This window comes from Anser brachyrhynchus (assembly GCF_964034855.1).
Source record: "Anser brachyrhynchus genome assembly, chromosome: 4".
Classification (NCBI taxonomy): domain Eukaryota; kingdom Metazoa; phylum Chordata; class Aves; order Anseriformes; family Anatidae; genus Anser; species Anser brachyrhynchus.
The window spans coordinates 58,240,078-58,266,389 of record NC_137698.1 but is presented as its reverse complement, the minus strand read 5'-3'; the positions used below and the strand labels follow the sequence as shown (position 1 = coordinate 58,266,389).

The 26,312-nt window shown below is 37.6% G+C and overlaps 1 protein-coding gene across 15 annotated transcripts in view; it reads right to left on the bottom strand.

Annotated features, from left to right (window-relative positions):
* Window positions 1–26,312, bottom strand: part of LOC308193827 (uncharacterized protein) — a 199,543-nt gene that overhangs the window by 134,174 nt on the left and 39,057 nt on the right. For 2 of the 15 annotated variants that reach the window (XM_080588895.1, XM_080588887.1), the window contains exons 3-4: window positions 20,840–20,979; window positions 669–17,639 (exon numbers count right to left, since the gene is read on the bottom strand). The exons of 7 other annotated variants lie outside the window; for them this stretch is intronic. In XM_080588895.1, the coding sequence (XP_080445021.1) occupies window positions 20,890–20,979 (90 nt within the window). In that variant the 3' untranslated portion in view covers window positions 669–17,639; window positions 20,840–20,889. Of the gene's footprint in view, window positions 1–668; window positions 21,028–26,312 lie in introns of those variants that run through there. 6 more of the 15 variants (XM_080588896.1, XM_080588890.1, XR_013949960.1 and 3 more) reach the window with 3 other exon arrangements.

Here is a 26,312-nt window from a genome sequence, read left to right as displayed (position 1 = left end):
CAAGTCCAATGAAATGTATACCAGCCTATCATAAGAACCATTAGGGAAAACAAATCTTTATATTCACAATAATTCAGTTTTGTTATGAGGCTAAATGTTATTTGGCTAAATCTTAAGCATTCTTTTCGTTTGTCTTTGAGTAGGCAATCCTAACATATAGCTAAGTGAAATATTTTTGACAGCCAGAAGCATAGGATGTCTGCTGGTATTCAAAAGACATAGACATGATGCTACATCTGTGCTACAAAGCTAAACATGGCTGGGATCATTTTCTGATGCTGGGGCCTACTATGGAAACATCTCACATTAACATTGTTCAACTTTCTTACTCTCCAAAACAGGTGACTGCCATTAGGGGATTTTCTCTGACGTATGTTAGCTTCACAACTGTGCCAGTGAACTGTTTAAGCAACTGCTGTAGCAGAGCAAAAGCATTTCAGGGATCATTGTAACAACTTCAAAGTACAAACTGCAGAGTTTCAGAGACTGGAAGTGTCCCTTGCCTTTTTTAAAGGCCTTTTTTATTGCCTTTTTTATTTTTACTAAAATACTAAAATGTATTCTAGTGACCTTGCTTCATTAGCAAGGAAAATCCTTTGACACACATCAAAGTCAGAGAAACTTAGCTGGCACCCTGAAATTGCTAAGAAACACACAAGATTCCTGTATTCTGCTTAATTTAAAAGAGAGTCTTCTCTCACTAGATGAAATACCAAATAAGTTTTTAGCTGATTCACTAGCTAAAAGATTCCAAGATCCAAACATAGGCTCTTTCTCAATGTAGATAGATCCTGGGAAATCTATAAAACAATCCAAACAGAGAAGAATGAATACTGTTGATTATTTCTGGAGAAAGAAGACCAATATAAGGACAAAATTAGAAATGATGCAGTATCTTAAGTTTTCTTTAAATCTCAGATGCTTTTTCTTTCCTTAGAATTGTTTTACAAGTGAAGGAGGAGAAACTTTTGAGGAGTGACAGAATAATACAGGAACAGCTATGTGGCATCACACTGGAAGATTATTTAAGCTATGTTTTTCAGCTGTGGCTAATACCAGATATTCCAGATGGAAAAGTAAATCTCCAATTGTCCTGGTTCCAGTTAGGACAGAGTTAATTTTCCTCCTGGTAGCTGGTAGGGTGCTATGTTTTGGATTAGGATGAGAAGAGCGCTGATAACATGCTGATGTTTTAATTGTTGCAGAGCAGTGTTTACACCGGGCCAAGGACTTTTCGGCTTCTCACTCTGTCCTGCCAGCGAGCAGGCTAGGGGTGCAGCAGGAGCTGGGAGGGGACAGACCCAGGACAGCTGACCCAAACTGGCCAAAGGGGTATTCCATACCATCTGACGTCATGCTAAACAATATATAGGGGTGGCTAGCCGGGGTAGGGGGGCCGGCTGCTCGGGGATAGGCTGGGCATCGGTCAGCGGGTGGTGAGCAATTGCATTGTGCATCACTTGTTTTCTTACACATTATTATTATTAATACTATTATCATTATTACAATTATTATTATTGTTATTATTATTTTCCCGTCTTAATAAACTGTCTTTATCTCAGCTCACAGGCTTCACTTTCCCGTTTCTCTCCCCCATCCCAGAGAGGGAGGGGGGAGGGTGAGCAAACGGCTGTGTGGTGTTTAGCTGCCAGCTGGGTTAAACCACAACACCAATAAACGGAGAGAAGGAGAAAACTGATCCCCAAATAGGAAGTGATCCTAAGGTCTGATAATAATTTTTTGTGTGTAATATAAAGACAGATTTAGTATTCATTCCAACTTTATTTTTTTCATTTATAAGGACGACTGAATATTTTATAATCATGTTATAGACCCAGTTGAGTTTTCTCTGATGAGGAGAAAAAAAAAAAGATAAAACTTACACTTTTGCAGTAATAGTGTTTCCAGATCTAAGTGCTCTTTTTCTCCAGAACTTACTCCAAACAACATTCATGTTCTTTAAATGCAAAGTTTTCCCACACCTCTAATAAGGTATGTACTACTTTTTGACACTTCTTCCTTCCAGAGTGGTATATTATGAGACACATACAGCTAGCCCAAACTTCCATAGATATTATATAGCTAGCACAACAAGTATAGAACCAAAAATATTCAGATTTTTTTCTTTCTTCTTCTCCAGAAGCTTTATTGTGCTCAGGACAGTCGTTCAGAGAATACAGTATCATTAATTGCTTCCTCTTCTAATCTAAATCACAGAATCATTTTATCACTACCTTTGCTCTAAATGATCATCAATTTTCAAGTAACATCCAATCAATCTTTCCAGGTAATTACAGGCAAATAAATCAGTTTCCAAGGAAGATCACTAGTCTTTGAAGAGAAGTTGCAAGTTATCTTCAAGTTATCATCCCTATCAATGCAGAAAATGGAATGGAATGGAATGGAATGGAATGGAATGGAATGGAATGGAATGGAATGGAATGGAATGGAATGGAATGGAACATAATAGTTTAGTTGGAAGGGACATTCAAGGATAATTGAGTCCAACTGCCTGACCGCTGCAGGGCTAACCAAAAGTTAAACCGTATTATTAAAGCATTATCTGAATGCCTCTTGAGCACTGGCAGGCAGCACGGGGCATAAACTGCCTCACTAGGAAGCCTGCTCCAGTGTTTGACCACCCTCATAGTAAAGAAATTTTTCCAAATGTCCAGTCTATACCTCTCCTGGTACAGCTTTGTGCTGTTCCCACGCATCCTGTCACTGATTAACAGGGAACAGAGACCGGCACCTCCCTCTCCCCTTCCCCTCCTCAGGAAGCTGTAGAGATCAATGAAGTCACCTCTTAGCCTCCTTTCTCCAGACTAGATGAACACAGTGTTCTCAGCCTCTCTTAGCCCAAGGCAGCTAAGCACCGCACAGCTTTTTGTTCACTCTCACCAGTGCAAGGGGGGAGAGAATCAGAAAAAAAGGTAAAACTTTTGGATTGAGATAAAGACAGTTTAATGGGACAGAAAAAGAAGGAAAAATAATAATAAAAATACTTATAAAAGAATATAAAAAACAGGTGATGCACAATGCAGTTCCATACCACTGACCAGATGATGCCCATCCAGTCCCTGAGCAATGCTCTCCCCTGCCACCCTTGGCCAACTCCTCCCAGTTTTCTTGTTCATAATGATATCATACAGTAAGGAATATGCCTTTGACCAGTCTGTGTCAGCTGTCCTGGCTGTGTCCCCTCACAACTTCTGGTTTCTGGTGTATCCCCAGTCTCCTTGCTGGCAGGGCAGCACAAGAAACTGAAAAGTCCTTGACTTAGTGTAAGCAGTGCTCAGCAACAATAAAAACAGTGTGTTATCAGCATTATTCTCATCCTAAATCCAAAATACAACATTATACCAGCTACTAGGAAGAAAATTATCCCAGCTGCAACCAGGACAATATCCACCTTTTATTCCATACCATCTATATCATGCTCCAGTCCCACACTTTCCAATAAATCCCAATTAATCGCTACTTTTCCTGTCTTTTGATATACACACACAGATATCATTCCCTTCTTCTATGTACTATCCCTCTAATATGTCCTATGAATTTATTTAGTCCATGACTTTGGGCTCCATCTGTCAAAACAGTCATTCAGGGCAGGAGAGATATTGTGTGTTGTTGAATTATTGCATGCTGAAGCCATTTCTGGTTCCATCACTGCTGCACTTTGCTCTGTTCCATCAAAATTCATTTTTCATTCATTAATCTGCATGATTCATTCTTATATGGCATATAGCAATGATAGTAGTAATGGCATACAGTATTATGTAGCAATTAACATCATGAAATTCAAATCATTAGCTATTCTCAACCAAAATCAAATCCTCTTTAGGTACACATTGGACCTCTGATGCTTTCCCACAATACAACAGGACCTATCAGTGAACAGGGCATATTGTTTCTCATTTTCTGGTAGTTTATTATAGAGTGGGGCCTCTTCAGTGCACATCACTTCCTCCTCCAGCGATATTCCAAAATCTTTGCCTTCTGGACAGTCCATGATCACTTCCAAAATTCCTGGGTGAATGGGTTCATATATTCTCTTTTTCTGCCCTAGTTTCAAGAGGAGTTCTCTGTTCAGCCAAGCTGGAGTGCTCCCTGGAGTGGCATAGATGCTCCCATTAGCCTTGCCACCCTCAGATGGTGCAGTACCATCCCTTGGCTTAACCTCAATGTTCCTATTGGTATCACCCTCTCCCAGTGATCTAACCTTGCAGTGAGAACTTGCTTGGATGCCTCTTCTTCCTTCTTGTCATAACCCCTCTCTGCTACACCCATAGCCTCATACCTACGCAGTAATGGAAGCTGAGCGGGAAGTTAGGGACTCCTCTTCCAGCTCCATGCAGTAGTAACTTGCTTCCACTCCTCAGTATCCATCAAGTTGTTGCCTTTATCCTTATGCAGATCAGGTGCCAGGCCTGCCTCAGTAGTGCCCGTGATAGGTTGGCACGTTCATACCAAAGATGACGGAGCATGGCTCCATTGATCTATCACCTTTTTGGACTCCCACATGCTTCTCAGTCTCCCCACCTCTTCTTGAAGTTTGGCCACCGGACACCAGTTAATCTATCTACCTGGGCATGTATGGTGTTTGCACTTGCCCTCCATCTCAGAGAGCACCCCAGGCACACCCTACAGCCTGAAAGCTGGGTGGCCATATGAACTCATTGGAGCTCCATCTGGGTGGTTGTACTAGTCCCACTGGGGGCCAGAGAAATGGAAGCAGAGGGCATGGCTTTCTGTGAAGTGGTCACTATGTCTGTGCCTCCTTGCTGCCACACGCCCAACAGACTGTTGTTTAATGCATTGACATTGGTTGAGGAGGCTGTCAGGGCTGCAGCCCATGCATGCTGGTGAGCAGAGCAGGCCAGCAGAGCAGCCTGTCTTACTGATGGAGTGAGAGAGTGCACTGCTCTTATTGCACAGCTATCTGTGCAAACTGCAACACAAACTGACCTAACTGCTGCATCCCTGTTTGTGGCCCTGGTTACAGCACTCCTGGTCACTGGCAGTCCATAGGGTTGGGTTATACGAGGCTTCCCACCATTTGAACTGGCTGCAGTCTGCCATCTCTGCCCAGATTTCACCAGGCCCTCTCATGAGACCAGTGGCCTGTTGGCCAGTGCCTCCACACACACAGCACACACAGCCCAAGAGTGTAGAAACCCTCTCAGACATCCCCTGGGACCTCACAAACCTCATACTTTTCTCCACACTTGGCAATTGCTGCTGGTGCCACCGTTGCTGATATTACTGCTACTGATAATGAAATCCGATATTAGCTCCATTTTGTTACCCTGGAAATTAGGGAAAGAGCTGGAGATAAAAAGTTGCATAGAATCAAAAAGAATTTGTAAAGATAGCAATGGCTTGGCAGCCTGTACTGTCAAATGAAATTTCTACATTTTACACAGATGCATTCCTCAGATTTTCTTTGCTTCCTTTTAAATGAATAGAGTTAAATTAGTTCCCATACACTCAAGAATCCTCTGACACTTTTCCTTAAGAGCAAGCCTTTACTTTTTTATTGCTTTAAATTCATATAAGCATTCAGTAATCTAAGTGTTCATACCAATATAAAGTTTAATGAAAATATATTAGGTTGGGTTGCTTTCATATAGGCGGGTAAGCCTTACTCAATTTCTGTTTGAATCCTTAGCTCACTCACACACTTTCAGCAGTTTAGCTGGCTGCATTCAAGGCAAACGGATAGGAAGTGTTGTGAAGCTTCATAGGAAGCGTCATAGGATAGGAAGCGTTGCAGAAAGCTTCAGTGCCTGTTTCCCTATGCCACTCTTCTGTGGAAGCAGCTTTTAAACTGAGGCCCTTTGCCCCACGTAGCTGCTTTGCATCTGCATTGCAGCAATGTCTCTGTGCCTGATCATGTACCCCCACTGATTCAGACCCTAAGCCTGACGCATGGACTCAGTTCCTGGCTTGACCTCAGACCTGCTTTATCTCTATGGACATTTTTGATGATCTGGTCTCTGGGCTTCCCCCAGCTGCCTCCCAGCCTGGTCTGTCCTGCTCCCTGCTAGGAATGGTGGGATGAGCCATTGCTTGTGAGGCCTCTGCCCTGCTGCCCACCCCATGGAGATGTCCTGCAGCTCCCAGCCCCCAGGGATTTGCTAGCCCACGCTGTGCCTTGACATCCCAGATAACTGAGTTGAAGCCATTATTAAATCCTGAATTGTAAACCACCTCAGTAAACTCATTACGAGCAGGATAAACTAGCATGGCTTCTGCAAAGGAAATTCAAGCTTTCTAATCTACTAAAACAGCAAATAAAAGGGAACAGGTTCATAAATTTTTTTTTACCTTTAGGAAGCCTTTAATAAAGTCCTTCGCAGAAGCTTTTTCTAAAGCTTCCTAGTCATGTCATGAAAGGTAAAATACTGTGATGGATTATAAACAGATTTAGATATAGAAAACAAAGGATAAGCATAAATATCAATTTGCAGCATGAAAAAAAAAAAAAAAAGTTAATAACTGGGTTCCCCAAAGGTCCATATGAGGAATATGGTTGTTTGATAGACTCAATACTGACACAGAAAAGAATTAGAAGAGGAAGGTGGTGATATTTGTTAAGAGTACAACATTATTTAGATTAGTCTAGACTGACAACATTTTACAAGATTTCCAAGGAAACTGAAATTTACTTCCATAATCACAATTTAATTCTGACAAATGTAAGTTAATGAACACACAAAGAAATAATTTCACATATACAAATAATTTGCAGTCTCACATTAATTCAAACCACTTACAAAGTTAGGTTACCATGTTATTATGGACTGTTAAATGAAAAGTCCCATTCGCAGTAAAATAGAAAAATCTGTAAAGAAATAACTTGAAAATGTCATTTAAAAGAATGTGAGACAATAAACATTACTTTCTGACATAAAATATCAAATTTAATTCCCTAGTAAAGAGGTATGTAAAAAAAAATAAAATAAAATAAAAAAATAAATAAAACAGCAAGCAATTTTTGAGTATGGCTAAGGTTTGTCTTTGTGTCCTGTATGATCAAGGTAGAATCAGGAAATAATCTATTCACATTGATAAATTCATTTGGTTTTCATATTCATAATAGAATAGATATGTTATATAAATAAACATATAAACATGCATATTTGCTTTGTTTCATTACAAAACCTGCATTGCTGCTTGTATATGTTGAGGATAGTTGAACTTTCAAATCCTAATATTTCAGTGGATTTAATTTTTACTGTTTTAAAATTAGGAGACAGAAAATAAAAATGAGACTTGATGACCAAACTTACTTTAGTAAGTTGATTATCTTACCTTTATAAATAAATAAATAAATAAATAAATCCACGGGGAAAAAATATAATTTTAATAAACTAAAAATATCATAGAGAAATTCTGTCTTGCTCTCAACAGTGATGATGTGAAGTTTATGAACTAAATTTCCTAAGTGAATTGTGAAATAGAAGTTCTTAAACTTACTGAAAGAAAAAGATGGATTTAGTAGCATCCAGTGATGCTTTATTTGAACAAAGTATTTGAATGTACAGAAAATATTTTATATAAGTTAAAATAACAGAATAATCCTGCATATACTTATTGTATGGCATATAATAAGGCATAAATTATATATAAGGCATAAATTAGAGATATATTTTTCCATTTAATAGGTCATTATTTAACTGTGAATGAAAGGAACAATTAGTTGGATTGTTGTTTGATATTATTGTTTTTCAAGGAAGAACTTAAAATATGAATAGTTATAACTTCACGTTGCAGATTCTGTTACAGATAATTATAATCTATTAGCCTAATTTGTCCACTTAGAGATCCATACTGATAGGATCACACAAGGATCACACAACATTGTACCTCAAATTTATCACTAGTGAGAAATGGAGTTAGAAAATACAGAATATTGTACTGACTAGAGATAGGCAACTACAATGCATCCTTCTGATGTATAAAACCAATCTGCCTATGTTGTGCAGTTTGAAAGTCCAAAATCCAAAAGAACTGTTGTTTATCCAGGAACAAATTGAAATGTTTTTTGTTTGTTTGTTTGTTTGTTTAGATTTTATTTATCAATGATACCCTTCTAGCTAGACAGTCCTAGGCTTCTTGTTCAAGCCTCTTTTTAGGTTTTGGGTTCTCAAATCCCTTCTCATTCATAGAACATGAAATATTACTTATTTATATCTTTTTGTCTCTAGTTTTGCTTTCATTAGATTCATGATCCTGATTTCAAAGCTCTAGAACAATAAGGAAAAACTCCTCCACTCATCTCATACACCACGAGTATAGGTAAGATGAAACTGTTTAAGAAGGAGACAGTAGAGATGATTTTTTTCAAGGGTTGAATAAGGCTGTAGAAATAAGTGTTTTGTTATTGTTTGTTCTGATTGCAATGCACATTGTTTTGACACGTCAGACAAATAAAGCGCATAAAACTTCTCATCACTAGTTTATTTCAGCAACAGAGAAACTGCAGAGAAACCACCAAGAAGAATTCAATTAAGATGCTAATTCAAAAGCTGAAGAAGGTTCTGGGGTAAGAATCTATAGAATATTTTGCATTAGAACAGCAATCCATTTTTGTTGTTGTTGTTCAGTATATGTATTAGAAGCATGATGTGGAGGAAGATCTGTCAGTAAAAGTATTATGAAAAGAAGAAATAAATGTTATCTTTAAAATTATAATTCAAACATGTATTAAGGCATTTCTTATCACTGGACCATATCTCTATTTATGTGCAAATGTATATTTATGCATGTATATTTATGCATATACTTCTACTTATTGTTGTACATCAGCAGCAGAATCAACATCAATTTTGTTTTTCAACCGAACTTGTTTTTTCTCCAAAGAAGTATAGATATCCAATGTGTGACAACATGGGGCTTAAAGCTGCATTGTTCATAATGATTTCCCTGGAGGCAATATTATCTGGTCAAAAAGGGGGAAAACAAACTACCTATCAGATTCTAATGGGCAGAGGTTAGTGTAACATCTGCCCTCTCTATTTTCTACTTGTTTCTGAATTCGTGTACAGCATTCCTCTGTCCCAAAAGTTGTTCAAGCATGTAACTGCAGTACCAATGAGTTGAATCCTCTTTTTTCTTTCATTTTTTTTCCAGCTGATATTATGGCAAATTGTTTTTCAGCTGCTATTTGAGGGTCTTTTTTCTAGCTTTGTTAAGAGTGAGTAAAGTGGCTAGAGACTGTGCATTAGAATCTTCTGGTTACAAGAAGTCAGTGATAATGAGCGATATGTGAAGTGTGATACCTATGCTCTAGTATCAAAAGTAATATTATCCAACGGATTTTTCAATTGGTACAGCAGCTTCTTTGCTCCTCTTTCAGTTTTCCTTTGCTGGTGGCACTAGCTTTTGAAGCCACCATCATTTTTAATCTTCTTTTATAACAGGCATCAACTAGTACTCATCTTGTATGTCTATTATAATCCATTCCTATAAGAGAACCTTCGAGTGACATAAATAACTTCCAACTCAGCAGAAGTTCCTGCCTGCAGACCTGAAGGCTGCAGAAAACTAAGTCATTCTCTTAGTTTCAGTTCTGCAGAAACTGGAAGAAATTTTGAGCAAATTGGAACCAAAACTAATAATGAATTTTATTTGATCACTCGTTACACTAATAGCTTCTTACTTGGTCTGTTTGGTCTTTTTTCTGATGTAATTTACTAGACCCCTTGTGAGGGAAGGGAAATGTAAGCAAAACAGTAGATCTGGTTGCTTAGAAAGAAGTCAAATCCACTGACCAACAGAGCACTTTTTTCAAATGAGACCTTTTATCATAATGAAAACATAGAAAAGTGAAATGAAGTGGCAGTGAGTTAGTGCTGAGTTCCATAGTACCATGACCTTTAGTTCATGATCAAAACCAGTATAGTTCAATGACTTCTGAGAAAGCTATGGGTTGTTCTGATCTTAGCATATACATTTGAAATACCAAAAGAACAACATGGCAGTTGACATTAATGGACTCTGCATTACTTTTGCTCTTGCAGCTTGAACAAAGATGCCAAGGACTAAGTGAGCTTGGAGACTGAACCAGCTGCTGATTACACGATGTTTGCAATTACAGAGTTTGCAGTTCTCCATGGAGGACAAAAAATTAAATTAAAATAATAATTATAATAATAATCTTTATAACCATTTGGCTATGTGAAATGCATATGTACTTAATCTAATGATTTTTTTAATTATTATTTTGTAGTTTTGTAGGACATCATTTCTTTATGTGGCATATTCACTTTCTGTCATACGCACATTACTTTGCAAATGGCAGAAATGCACACTGGGGATACACAGGACTACTCTGGGAACAATATTTTAAAAAATGTTACAATCTGCAAATGTTGCAGCCTGCCTGAAAAGGTTAACTGATGCTGCCTTGTGCAGCATTAGTACTAGAGAGGCAGAACAGACCCCACTATGGCAGGGGTTTGAAGGAGGGGAGGAGAAGAGAGGATTAAGGATTAGCAAAGTGTTATTTATGCTTTGCTCAACCCCTGCTGACTTCAGACTATTGTTCTCCTGAGGGATTTTCATATGGGATACTCCTTGCTCTTCTTTTTTGATTACTGATGCAGAAGTTCTCAAGAAATAAGCAGAAGATGTGAAAGAGAATGAGGAAGGATATTGACACAAAGAAAGACTGAGATACTGAAGACAGTGCTCTGAGGTGAGCCACCTGGCTGCTTGCTCACTGTCCGTCCTCAAGGGGACAGCGGGAGAAGATAGGACGAAAAAACTGATGGATTGAGATAAAGGCAGGGAGCTTGCTTACCAATTACCATCTCAGGCAAAACAAATTTGAGTTGGGAAAAAATAATTTAATTTACCGCTAATTAAAATAGATTTGGGTAGTGAGAAACAAGAACAAACATCAAAACACCTTTCCTCCCCACTCTCACAATCCAGACATCTCTCATTCACACCAGGCACCAGGTGGGGCACACTGTACCCCACCTCTGAGTGGTGCACAGGGGCAAGGGGTTATGGTCAGTGTATAACAGTTTCTCTGTGCCTATCCTTCCCTCTCATGCTTTTCCCCTGCTCTCCACAGGCCACATTTTCTTCAGGAAATATCCACATGCTCCAGCATGGGGTCCTCGACAGGCTCCAGTGTGGACATCTACTCCAGTGCCTGGATCACTTCCTCCTCCTCCTTCTCTGTCCTTGGTGTTCACCCTGCTGGTGTTCACTCTGCTGTTTCACCTGTTTGGCATTTTCTTCAGCATGTTTTCACAGAGGCACAGAGGCTTGGCTCAGTTGTGTCCTGCAGCAGGTCTGTTGCAAAGCCAACTGTGTCTGACACAAGGGCAGCTCCTGGCCTCTTCTCACAAAAGCCACCCCTGCAGCCTCCCCACTGCCATACCCTTGACACCTACACCTCGTATAGTCTTCCTCTCAGAGCTACAGATAGAAGTTCCTGGCCTAGGCAAAGAAATGACACTTTGAGCTGAAAAGGATAATCAAAAAGCATAGAGTGGCAGCAAGAGGAGCAGAGTAAGGTCAGACTACGCAGAGAGCATGGGAGGCATGTAATAACCATAATTAACCCATATTTTGTTTTCACCCATAAACATACACATGCTTTATGCTTATATTTGCTTAATTCTGATTTTGTTTCTTCAAACCTTATGTATTTATTTAATTGTATGCCTCTATCCTTGTGTCTGCTCCCCCTGTTCCTTCATTTATTTACTCATAAACAGATGATGTACAAGCATTTTTATATGGAACTGAAGGCAAACGATCTGTCAGTGAAGGTGCAGTGTATGCATAACTGATAAGTGAAGGCATTTACAATGAGACATGGGGAGTCAATGGCTCTGGAAGTTCTGACAGCAAACCATAACATATACAGAGCAATCAGGTATTAAACAAAAGCACCAAATGAATGGAAGAAAAGTGATTGTGTCTACGCAACATGTTGAAAATAAATGCATTATATGTAAATATACACAACATGATATGATCGTGTAATATAATATATGATGTATATACAGTATGATATTTGATACTGTGACAGAGCACTGGCACCGATTGCCCACAGAGGTTGTAAAGTCTCCTTCTTTACAGATATTCAAAAGCCATTTGGTTGTGGTCCTAGGCAACTGGTTCTGCTTGAGCAGGGTCCCATCCAACCTCAACCATTCTGTGATTCTATGACAAGAATGTAAAAATGTTGAGAACCCATACTATATATACTGCATAGCTGCAGGAAATCCTTTCTTCCTCTTATACTTTTCTGTTGTTGCCTGTCTTATGAGGTCTCAACCTTCACATGGACTTCCAGATACTTCTTCAGTGAAAATATCAGCTAATACAGACTTAGTCAGACTATTACTTGACTAATCCTAACTGACAATATTACTAAAGCTCACTTTGCATATCCTGTCAGCAATATCCTTTTGTTTCAGTGTGGTACTTCTCAAAAGGAAGTACCTTATATTTTTTTCTTTTTTTTTTTAATAGTGATATATTAGCAAATTTTGATACTCAACAAAAAAAAAAAAGGATGTAGAAAGACATTTACACAAACATATATTCACATCCATTACATAACAGCTTACCGATAACTAGTTGCAAGTTTGTTTGGCATAAATTTTTATTTTGATTTTTTAAGAGCAAAACCAAAAGGTATTTTAACAAGAATTTTGGCTTGATTAGAACAGATATCCTAAAATGCATAAATACAAAAGTTATCTGTTTTGTCATTCTGTGTTTGCTTCTAGTGAGAGTTGAATCAGCTTGGAATAATCTATGATTTCTATATATATATATATAAGACTGTAATAGTAGGAGGAGACAGAGAGTGTTGGGAACTGCATAAGTCAGAAATTCAGTGTAAAATACTGAATGAGATAGAAAAGACAGATTTGGATCTTTCATTGAATTACTTGTACAATGCCTACAGGTGAAGTAATAAACTTCAAAAGTGGTAACATTAAAACCAGAACTTTCTGCCATTTAACATACCAGAATATTACATAAAAGTAAGATACATCAAGGCTCTTCCAATAGCTAATCGAAATCAGAGAAAGTGGATAGGTCTCTGTCACTCCCTGTGGTGGGATTCTTGTCTTCCATCGGCTACAGAAAGAGTTTAAAGCTGTGCACTAAATCAAATGAGCTGACTTTATTTATTATCTTACTGACCCGTCCCATGTTGAAACATTGAAATCTTTAAAGAGAACAAGCTTCTTCATCTTAGCCCACTAGCTTGCGAGATGATTCAATATGATGTTCTTTTTGGCCACTCTCAACAAGCACCATATTGATAAGTCTAAGAGAACTGAGATTTAACTGTATGGATCTTTGAGTATCTCATTTAGAACAGTCAGCTTTGAGCATAGACTGTATTTCCTGGGAGCTTCCAAGATTTTTTTAGAGAGATTCAAATAGTTATCAAATTGGTGACTGTTCCAGCAAATATCTAAATGTTGACAGGTTTTGTGTTTCTATAAAGATAGTATGGATAGACGCATGAATACTACAGGGAGAAGCTCCTCTTCCATGTACTAGGATTTTGTTTGTTCATTTGTTTATTTGTTTGTTTAGCTTATTAAAGGTAGAAAACTATGAAATTGAATTGTCCAGTGGACAATTGGTCTGTATTCTTAGCAGCCTGAAAAGGACAAATGAACATGGGTTCAGAAACCACTTCCTGAAGGTACAATTTAAAAATTACAGCAGCAAATTTTGCTATAGAAAGAACAAGATATGTCTCATAGCCATGGTAACTCTCAGTAGCAAACATTTAAATACCAGCAAATTAGGAACAGACATTTAAAGCAGGCATCACTGAACATATGATGAGTTGGGATTATTGTGGTTTTTTTGGTTTTTTTTTTTTTCTTTTTTCTTCCTGAAGAAGAGTAACACTAAATTTGCAACAAGTACCTTATGGGAAAACAAATCTGTTCTAGCAGTATGTACCACTTCTGGAAACTGAATGAAAATTTTTGGAGCCAAGGGATTCAATATATATTGGCTTTATTGGTTTTATTTCTTCTTTGCTGGCAAGCAAATGTAAATTCTACTGTCAGCAGCATAGTATAAGGAATGTTAAAATTTAGAGCTGAATAGAAAAGTAAATTGCATCACTGCTGTACTTGCTGTTTTTATGATTACATAGGGGTTACATGATAATGAATTTATAAAGGTAAAAAGAGTCAGTGTTTTTAATTCCAATAAGAATATTTTAAAAGCAATAACAGCACAATAAAAATCTTAGATATTCTTCTGTTTAATCTCAGTTTCACTTACAATTCAAAAGTTTGTGTGTACTCTTTATTTACCTATCAGGCTATCTTTCCCTCCTTTCTGACAGTTGTGGTGCAAGGACAGTTTGGAGGAGAGTCAGGAACACCTAAGACATAAAAGGCAAACAGATGACTTTTTTTCCAAGTGCCAGAAGATATAATGTGTTTTTCCACAGATACACAAGTCAGGGGTAAAAGGTCGACTGCAGCCTGCACCAGTTTCTGCCCAAAAGCTAATAGTAATCAATATAGCTTTACCAGAAAGGTAGTGTAGAAGTAAATGCAGCTATACTTGTGAAGTTGTGCTTCTTGATTTTGTAAAGCACAGTGTTACAAAAATGTAACATATCTATGTGTACGCATTACAGGTTTCAGTCACCCTATGTTAAGAGATTTCACAACTTCTCCATACTTTACATCTTACTCCATAGTACACCTACCCCCAGAATGTATATCTACCTCCAAAATATACATCTAGCTATGACATTTTCCACAGATGCTATGAAAATTAAAGCACTTGTGTTCTCACTCTGAGAAAGTAAGTCACACAGAGATACATTTAAATGCAATATATTATTCTTCTTATCAAAGAATGAAGTTTTTGAGGAATTTCTGTTGAAACAGTTGCTTCCATGACAACAGGAACATCATAAAGATTTTAAGCAGGACTGGTGGCACCACCTATGGTTAAGGTTAGCCTGTGGTTCATATTTTCAGCTGATTATAACTCTACTTAGGTTCAACAGTCAAAACTCAAATTTTCCACGTTGAGTCTACAGCTAAGGATAGATGTATTTTCATTTTTCCCCCTCCAATAAGTGTTCAGTCATACAGATCTTCTATTCCCAAGAAAGTGTCTAATGAATACAAAACAAACAAAATATTGTTTCCTTGTAGTGAAAAATCTGCAGTGCTATATATTTTGGAACTGAGATTTTAGCAAAGCCTGTCAAGAATGTGTCTTTGCTTACCCCATTAAAATCTTCAAATTTGCCCAAGGTGTAAGCCTCTGAAAAGCTTTCACATGATCATCATCACAAAACGGCTAACACTGAAAGCTGTGTGGAACTGACTGAATCTTTCCTTGGATAACTACTATTGTCTGGATCTTCTGATAGCCATACTAAATTTAGGAAATTCACTTTCTTAGGCTACGCTAATACAAAAGCAGACTTTTTCAATGCAGAGGAGAAAGAACTAGACTTGAAATAAGCTGGAAAGAAGGACATAGTAAATGGATCTAGGAACATGATGGACAAAGAATCTTGGGCTCAGAGCTCACTTTTTCATGAGGAGCATGGGACTAAAAGATTGAAAGAGAAGAGGTCAGTGGGTGGGCAGAACGCTAAAATATTGAACTGGTGATGGAAAACAGAAATGACAAGGAAAGATCTAAGTATAAGCAGAATGAAAGAAATGGCAGTGACTGGTGAGCAGAAAAGGTATTTGGGTAAACCCTGACTGATGCACAGAGACCCTACATGAAAGAGTGAACGAAGCAAGTGAAATAAGATGAACTAGAGGAGAGGACTGGTGCAGACAGAAAGGCAGCTTGGTTAATGACCAGATTAGAATGGGAGAAACTAGGACTGTTTACCCTTCAAAACATCATAGCAAGCCAAATAGACTTTTATTCATATTTTGGTGGTGAAACTCACACTTTTAGACTGAAAAGTCTGTGGTTTCTGTAGTTGTGTGATGAATAGAATGTAGTTGTGAACATTAGAAAGTCACATTGTGTACAAGTGTACTACACTGTATGGTATTTATAGCGGATGATTGGACAACAGGAGAAAATGTTACTTGTTCATGCTGCTGTCTTTCTAGTCAAAAAGAATGCTTATGGGGACAGGAAGACTGCTCTCTTTTGGGGACTATCTGATCAGGTTTAAAAACACAGGGTGAGGCAGGCAAGCAGAAAGAGGGAGCTTACAGGATGAGGGAGACTGAGGCCTTGTGAGAAGCAAAGGGCTACTGATAGGTAGAAACAAAAAACAAGCCTGGAAGGGGAGAGATTTCTTAAATGCCTGAAGGGAAACCATGGAGTTTGTATACACAGAATGTGTATTTCATGATAAAATAAATCATGTTTTCAGTTATTTCATGAAAAAGCAAAACTAGAAAAAAATGAAAGTGGGAATAAGGGAGAATTGTTCCAAACCCTCTCAGTTAATTCTGCTGTGTTGAACAGAAAAATATGGGCTTTACTGGGGAGGTTTGTTTGTTTTTCTATAAAAAGGATTATGTTGTTTTTGTTTCCATACTTGTATAGTCTATATAATTTAGCTTTCAAGACAGATAGCCTTTGATGTTTTTGGTATGCTGATTTTAAAGAAATGAAAATAGAGATCAACTTAAAAATAGAGAATCAACCAAGGTTCTCCTCTCCTTGGGTTTCTGTCACAATCTAGCCATACTAAAACTGTGATATGAGGTTGTGGTGGTTTTACTCGGGTGGGCAACCGAGTTCCACCACAGCCGCTCTCTCAGTCCCCCTCCTCAAAGAGGAAGGGGGAGAAAATAACGACACAAAGGGCTAAAGGTTTGAGATAAGGATGATTTATTTGAAGGGAAAAGCGAGAGGGGAAGTAAAGGCCACACAGAAGCACAGAGAGAGAAAAGCAGTTACTTTCTACTTCCCATCAATGAGCGATGTTCGGCCACGTCCTGGGAAGCAGGGCCTCAATACGCGTAGCGGTTGTTCAGGAGGACAGATGCTTCCACAACGAGAGCCATCCCCTCTCCTTCCCCTTTCCCACCTTTTATTGCTGAGTGTGACATCATATAGCATGGAATATCCCTTTGGTCAGTTTAGGTCAGCTGCCCTGGTGATGTCCCCTCCCCATCACTTGCCGACCTTCAGCCTGCTGGCTCTTGAGGGCTTGGAGGGAGTCCTGATGCAGTGCCAGTATTATGCAGCAGTAGACACAACACTGGTGTGATACCAATGCTGGTCTAGCTACAAGGGCAGAGCACAGCACTGTATGGGCTGCTGCAGGAAAAGTTAACTCCATCCCAGCCAGACTCAGCACAGAGGTAAATGGGTTTTTCATGCAGCAGGTTGGGTTCCTCCTTTTCTGGATGTACAGATAATACCATGAACAACTAAACTGCCAAACTGCAGGATGCCTGCAGCTGCAGCTGAAGACGCGGGGAACGGTACTACAAACTGGAGGGCTAAGTACTCTAAAAATAAGTTTCTAGGTACTCAAAGGAGTCTCAGATTTATCAGATGATGCATCTCAGTGTTCCAGTCATAAAATGAGGATAATTCTCTCTCTTCACCTTCCCAAATAAATTCACTGATATGTTGTAAGGTATTCAAATGACACAAAAATATGGATGCTGTAAAAGACAATGTTAAAATTAACAAGCTTGTTAACAAAACTGTTCACAGCAGGATTTTGCTAGTGTGAATTGAATAAGACATAGGCTATATATTGAACCATCTTCTGCAATGAACAAGACAGGAATCCTTTGGAAAACATAGCCAGCATTCATGTAATTGAAAATAGTATTGAGTGAGGTAACATCAATAAGGATGTGGAAACTGGGAAAACGAAAAACAAATTAAGTTACAATTGAATACTTATTTAAAAGCAGATTATATTTAAGATTTATATTATTTATATATTTATATTTATTATATTTTAGATTTAGAGCTACTATAAACAAAGCTAGGTAAAAATAATGTACTACACATTTAAATATATTCCTTTTTAAAAGAGTGTCCTTCCAGAAAAAGATGTATTGGCAACACAGCTATTAATGTAATTAACACTTGTATATTAAAGATATTTTCAAGATATTTACTAATGTCAAAACTAATACTTTTATTCATTTAATGGCTTTTTTTTAAGTATAATTGTTCTTTGATACTTTTAACTCTGGATCTATTTTTTAGACATTATTAGATTTACTTTTGCTGCAGTTAGGGCCAATTCCTCAATAATATTACCGTCCTTTAAAATCTAGTACTAACCAACTACCTTTGAAGATCTAGGCTTCAGTGTCCCAAAAATAAACCATTTGCTAGAAAAGTTCAGTGCAGTTAAGCTTGTGAATAGACCTTTCACAAAAGCAAAGATTTATTCACCTGTGCTTAGGTAGCGCTAAGTGCTAGAAATGAAATAGAATGAAATAATTGATTTAGGAATGCTACAGCCATCATAATACTGGGATTGCTATATGCCAGCTTGCAAATAGTGTATTATCAACAGCCCCTGCATCCTAAGTTTTTTCAATGTTGATAGCTTTGTACATTTCTACCAATTACTTTTCAAACACAGTTCACAGTAATTTATTAACATTACTTCATAATCTGTAATAATGATTTAAAATCAAGAAAGAAAAATATCTTAGTATTAATGAGGTTTTTTTTATTATTTATTTTGAACTAGGGATGACTAATTTTAAATTTAAAAATAGTGACAGGTTGATTTCTTTTATAATAAAGGTATTTTTCCATATTTTTTTTTATTTTTATTTATTTTTTAGTGAAACTACATTTTTTTTAAAGTCCGGGCTAGAAATGGTAGTTTAAACCAGAAAGAGACATGTAATCAAATGAAGACTATAACATAGAATTGATTAAATATTAGGGATGCATTTTCTGGAATTTTCTGAGGTATCTGAAAAGATCAGCATGAATTAATTATGCTTGGAGTGACAAATTGAGCCCTTCTGAGGAAATGTCTGATAATGGCTGATTTTAGGCATGAGAAATATGAAGGTTAAGATAATAAACTTGGGTAATAATATTAAATTCTGTTACAAGATCGCATGCATAATTAGGTTATGACAGAGGAGTCATACAGAGAAACAGAGTATGGAGTAACAGAGAAACAAAAGGGAGGCAAATCTAGAAATTAAAGTTTGTGAAATAATGCTTCACGTCTGATTTGTTGTTGAAAACAGTTTTCTTCAAGCTCTCTTCAAGCTTCTGATGGCCAATGCATATGAATTTCTTCCCCTTTATCCACAATTTAACACTCTTAAAGATGAGGCCAGTCACTACTGGTGACTGTACTGGTGACAGTACTGGGGCCAGTTCCCTTCAATAACTTTTTCTATGATCTGGATGAGGGGATCGAGTGCACCCTCAGTAAGTTTGCAGATAACACCAAGTTAGGCACAAGTGTTGATCTATTCGAAGATAGGAAAGCTTTACAGAGGGATCTGGATAGGCTGGATCGATGCGCTGAGGCCAACTGTATGAGGTTCATCAAGACTAAGTGTCAGGTCCTGCACTTTGGCCACAACAACTCCAAGCAGCGCTACAGGAAGAGTGGCTAGAAAGCTGCCCAGGGGAGAAGGACCTCGGGGTTTTGGTCAACAGCAGGCTGAATATGAGCCAGTAGTGTGCTCAGATGGCCAAGAAGACCAACAGCATCCTGGCTTGTATCAGAGATAGTGTGGCCAGCAGCACTACGGAAATGATTGTCCTCCTGTACTCAGCTCTGGTGAGGCCACACCTCGAATACTGTGTTCAGTTTGGGGCCCTTCACTACAAGGACATCGAGGTGCTGGAGCATGTCCAAAGAGTGGCAATGAAGCTGGTGAAGGGTCTAGAGAACAAGTCTTATGAGGAGCAGCTGAGGGAACTGGGGTTGTTTCACCTGGAGAAAAGGAGGCTCAGGGGAGACCTTATCACTCTCTACAACTACCTCAGAACAGGTTGTAGCGAGGTGGTGGTCAGATTCTTCTCCCAAGCAACAACTGATAAAACAAGAAGAAATGGCTGCAAGTAGCACCAGGGGAGGTTTAGGTTGGGTATTAGGAAAAATTTCTTCACTGAAAGGGTTGTGAGGCATTGGAACAGGCTGCCCAGGGAAGTAGTTGAGTCACCATCCCTGGAATTCTTCTGAAAACATAATGTAGTGATGTAGTGCTTAGTGACATGGTTTAATGGCAGACTTGGCAGCGCTAGGTTAAAGGCTGGAATAGATGATGTTAGAGGTCTTTACCAACCTAAATGATTCTATGATAGAGGTTCATCTTAATTCTAAAGCATCGGATACAGGTGTTTTAGAAGCAGGAGGTTTCTCTTGCACCACTGGTATTTTTCAATAAGACAAATCAGCAGAAAAGTTGTCAGAAATAAATTTGACTATATATGATTAGCAGAAACTGCTGAATTTGAACATAGTGGAAGACCAGAACCTGCTACTGAGGCATCTGCCCTCTGAAGTAAAACTACTCATACCCCTAGTATCGTGAATACCCAAGAAAGCCAAGGTTTTGAGTCTTTTGAAATTTTACATTGAAAGTACAAAATTTATTAGAGTTTTTTGAGGCATATTTCATGCTTTGCAGTATGTGATAGTGTACAAGGTCTCTGACATTTAATACGTAATTGTTTACTCTCACCTCCTGTTATTAGGAACAGAATTGAAGGATGCTGAATGTCTCAGGCGAGGGAAAAAAAAAAAAGTTTTCTTTTCCTTTTCTTCTTTATTTGATACATACAGGTGCAAGACAATAGTTGACTGTAGTTTAAATGTACGTATTTTAGAGTTAAGAAAGCAAGTATCGACCTCACTTACCTCAATAAAATCATAGAATATCCCACGTTGGAAGGGACCCACAAGGATCATCAAGTCCAACTCCTGGAAAGATTCATTATCTTGATTTGATTAATATTGATGGAATTGTCTTCATCCAGCCTGGATATATTTATTTTCACCTGCGGTTTAAATCAGGTAAGACTGTCCCAAATGTTAGTACTTTCCATCTGTGAACAGGTAAATACTTATAAATAATTATAGTATTTTTATTTACATTCATTATATTCACAGTATTTATGTAAAATGGATTTTTATATGAGCAACAACAGACACCAACATTAAAACAACACACTTCCTCACCAGTCTTCCAGGCTCAACTTCACTCCTTCACTCGCAACTCCTCTATCCACCCGAGAAGCACAGGGGCAATGGATGGGGGTTATAGCTGGTACTTAACAGTTTCTCCCTGCCAATCCTTCCTCCTCACACTCTTCCTCTGCTTCAGTGTGGGTCCTCCATCAGCTACAGCCCTTCTGGAAAATACATCTGTTCCAGAGTGAGGTCCTCCACAGGCTGCAGGCAAATAGCTGCTCTGCCATGGAACTCCTCCCTCTGCCTCCTCCAACACTGGTGTTCCCTCTGCTGTTTCTCAAACCTCTTGCTCCCTCCTCTTCTCTCCTTCTTTCCTTCCCCTCTTAAACATCTTTTTCCCAAAGCATGGCTGGCATGCCCAGCTGTGCTGTGAGGTGTTCGTTAGAGCTGGCTACAACCAGCTGGAACCAGGTGTGTCAGGCATGGGGCAGCCCTGGCCTCTCATCACAGAGGCCATCCTTGCAGCCCCCGCTGATAGCACCTAAGCACCCATAAGTGTAACGTGGAGGAAGCTCAGTGCAAAACTTTAAGAACTGTTTAATGAAGAACACAGAAAAGCAGGAGGGAGCAAAGAGGACAAGAACCCAGGCCTCTCACTCTATTTTCATGACTAGGTGGCAAAATCACACACATATTTACTATTCAAAGTTGAAGGATTAGCCTCAAGTTCCAGCTACCTAAAAATTGCATTCATTGCTGAGGCAGCCTGTTCCCATTTTAGATCTACAGTCAACACGCTTTTAGGAAGATATCTTCTGATCCTAATCAGTGTGCTGTGTCAGAGCCATCATAATTTTCTGCTGCCTTTTTTTTTTTTTTTTTTCTGTAAAGCACAATTGTGAACCATCCTGTCTTTGTTGCGGAGATATTACCTACAAACCTTATAATTATGTAAAGCATAGGACATAATTCAGTTCACAACCCTATGCTTAAAACGTAGATATTTAAAGCATTCCAAAATTATAAAAGCTTAAGTAGATTCCCATATGTTTTCAAAACAACCAAAGTGAGTATTTTGGTATTTCAGTCATATCGGGCACTACTAATACTTGATCTGAACTCTATAGTTATGAGGAATTTGCTTTTGTGCTGCAGTCCTGATGCTATATTGTGCAGCATTATTTTCAGAACTGGAAATATATTATTTCATTATTCTTCATAATTCTAAGGAAGATAAAATGCGCATTCCGTACTGTTCAGGTGACTTTACATACCTATCTGGTCAGAGAAGCTTTTCAGAATTGGCTCAAATAAGAATGAAATGTTGCTTTTAGATGTGATGGAGGGAGTGAAATAATGTCAGCAACAGCTATTTATTTCTACATACAATAGTTTGTGACAGCGAACATATTTTAAGGCAAAGTGGGACATAAAAAAAATATATACATGGCCTCTATGATATCTTTTCCTATCAACTTCTTTTGACAACTTATCTTAGGCATCAATAAAAAAGGAAATAGTTCTTTTTTATTATTATAATTAGTAAGATGCAAGCTTACAGATTATATTTATACCTCTATTTCATGTTACCATTCTTTTTTCGAGGCATCTTTAGAAGTTTTTATTTTGTTCAAAGTATTATATAGTTTGAATTATACTCTTTTTGCAATGATTCCTTACTTTAATTTCTGTTTGATTTCCCCTAGGCAGATTTTTGTTTGTACGTATTTGAATGTTAAACAATATTCTAATACAGTTTTCATTTGTCACTCTTTTCATATCTTGCTCATAGTTACAATATTCTTTCTCAACCAGTTGCAATACATGCAATCTTGAAAGCTTCTTTGATCCCAGAAAGCAGCTTGTTGAAGCTTATCAGCGTGGATTTGGAACACATGTGTAATCAAACTCTGCACATGATTCAAATCTGGATCTGTGTACTTACTTAATCACCTGACTCCACTGCCCTCAGTAAAAAGTTTAATGTTTAGCACTGTGACAGAATATGCATCATCATAGACTTACTTGGAAAAAATATATATTTTACAATAATTTAAATCCTTTTACTTTCTGATTAAAGCATAACATGTTTTTTTACTTGTACTTCCTGTGATCACCTGCCTTTTGGCAATGAACGATCATAATCATTAACAAGTTGTAGAGGTATAGACCTTTAAAAAAGAGGGCATGTCGTAATATGTCATAATAATTTGACATTTTGTAGCATCTAAAATTGTTGTCTATTATGAGTCATAATCAGTGATTTTAAAGATGGTATCAAACTTATCTCAGTAACATGTGAAATGTTTTCTAATTAAGAATTAGAAAATTTAGGAAGTATTTTCATTTTTAGACTTTTTTGCCTTGTTGTGCGATCTCCAAAATAAATGCAAGATGTACAACATGCTCTTTGTATCTTCTGGTTAGAATATTTTTTTTCTGTGCTTCTGGCATTCAGATTGCTGTCAAACTTTCATATGACATTATTTCTAATAACTTTAAAATACAACTAGCAGTGTCAAAAATATTGTTACAGTAGTGCTAAATTAGCAAACAGAAAAAACTTCCACAGAGATGTGGTAGTGATTAATGTCTTAGCTACTTGCTATGAGAAAGTTTTCTGCACAAAGAAAGTAAGCATAAATTGTGTATAATTATTTTATAATATGTACACAATATCTATATGAAGTCCAAGATCAGTTTGTAAACCCCCGGATGTACAGAAAAGACTTTTAATGAACACTTTGCAATCCTAAGTAATGCAATTAACTGATTACTGGGAGCAATTACTTAGAGATGTAAATATGTACTACTTTGTGAGTTTATAAGCTTGCCTTTATAAATATTAAATCACAGAAGTTCTATCTTCAAGCTAACTTAAATGCATTAAAAGAAAATTCAGAACTGATCTGGAAACTGTATGTGTAGTTTCATTGTTGTTAGATATTTTAGACTAGTATAAGATATGTTTTCTATAGGGCAAGCAGCAGATCTCTGAATATGCTATATTCATGACTTGCATTTTGTACATTTTAGTTTTCTTTCAATATTTTGCTCCAATAATTTTCACTGAAATGCTTTTGGCAATGAGTAGAACTGACTTTAAAAAATGCAATATATGCAAAAAAGCATAAAAGCTAGGAGATGTTAAATTTCTTTTTTACATATTTTCATGGTATGGTTTGATTATTAGTGTGAATAGGTGGGATAGGATAGGATAGGATAGGATAGGATAGGATAGGATAGGATAGGATAGGATAGGATAGGATAGGATAGGATAGGATAGGATCACAGAATTGAAGGGGTTGGAAGGGACCTCGAGAGATCATCGGGTCCAACCCCCCTGCCAAAGCAGGTTCCTTAGAGCAGGCTGCCCAGGTAGGCGTCCAGGTGGGCCTTGAATATCTCCAGAGAAGGAGACTCCACAACCTCCCTGGGCAGCCTGTTCCAGTGCTCCGTCACCCTCACTGTGAAGTCTTTCTCATGTTGGTGCGGAACTTCCTGTGCTCTATCTTGTGGCCATTACCCCTTGTCCTATCCCCACAAACCACTGAAAAGAGGTTGGCCAAATCCCTCTGTCTCCCACACCTCAGGTATTTATACACATTGATGAGATCCCCTCTCAGTCTTCTTTTCTCCAGGCTGAACTGACCCACGTCTCTCAGCCTTTCCCCACAGGGAAGATGCTCCAGGCCCCATATCATCTTTGTGGTCCTCTGCTGGACTCTTTCCAGGAGATCCCTGTCTTTTTTGTACTGGGAAGCCCAGAACTGGACACAGTATTCCAGGTGAGGCATGACCAGGGCAGAGTAGAGGGGGAGGATCACCTCCCTTGACCTGCTGGCCAAGTTCCTTTGCACAATAGGCTAGGCTAGGCTAGGCTAGGCTAGGCTAGGCTAGGCTAGAATAGAATAGAATAGATTCTTATAATTAAAGATAAGAACCTCAAAAAGGATTGACAGACAATGGGAGAGCTAGATAGAAATTATCTTCTGTATCACAAGAGTAATATAGTGTACAGATAGAGAGATTTCAGAGAAGTAAGTTAAAGAAAAGCAGAATTGGATGTCTTCCAATAAAGACAAAACAAACAAAAATAAAATAAAATATTCAAAAACAAAAAGAATTTCTACAAATAAATAAGGAATTAACTAATGGATAAGAATGTACTCATGCTTAGGTTCAAAACTTAATTGAGAAAGAGCTCTGGACTTAGAGTCAGATCCTTTTGGAGTATGTGGTTAAATTTTGTCAGCATCTGGAACAAAGAATTTACATGGGATAGCTTATTATTTACTAAAACACATGAGGTCTGCTGGTAAAACTGCAACAATAATTGATAAGTGCAGTAAAGCAACATGCCATGCAAACACACATTAATGACACCTTGATTTACCAAAGTGCATTCAGAATCCTTTGTTCCACGGCCTGTCAGGACTTTGTCTGTGATCCTGTCCAAGACAGCTAATTTATTTAAATTTCCACTTTACAGATATAAAACATTTAGTCAAAATATTTCTAGGCTTTTAATATTTCATGTATTCATCAATACATGGGAGATGTGCAGAAGCAGAGCTTATAGAAACAGTTTCTTTGAGTAACATGTAAAAACTAAAATATAATTATATTTTTTACATATTTATAATATTTTTATATTAAATATAAAAACTTAAAAAATATGTCTATTGTTCTTAGAAAATATCAAAGGTGAGTTTTAAAAGGGGTATAACAGTACTCTTTGAACTATTTAAACGAATATTTTTTTCATAGGGAGGTAATACTTGTTAATGAGTGTAATTATAAAATTATTTTGTGATGGTAATTCACATTAAAAAAACATTCATTGTGATAATTTAAATTAATATTGAGTAGTGTTCTCAAATCAAGTGATCTCAAAGAGTGCTAAACTATGTGTTCTGTATAAGGCATGTTCTTAATTTCTTTTCTGAAACAGTTGTAATAAACCATTGTGTTTGACAGCAAAAATAATTTCAAAACATGTGCTATCAAATTAGAATTACCTGCACTGAAGATTTTGATTTTAAAATCCTAAAAGGTTTAAAATATTTGAGATTTGCCTTCATTAGAAACATATCTGAGTGAAAACACCTTGATTTTTAAATGTTCTTTTTAAATAAGAATTCATAGTTAAAACCATTTATGACAGATCTAGAAGCTAACGTATATTCATAAGAGGAAA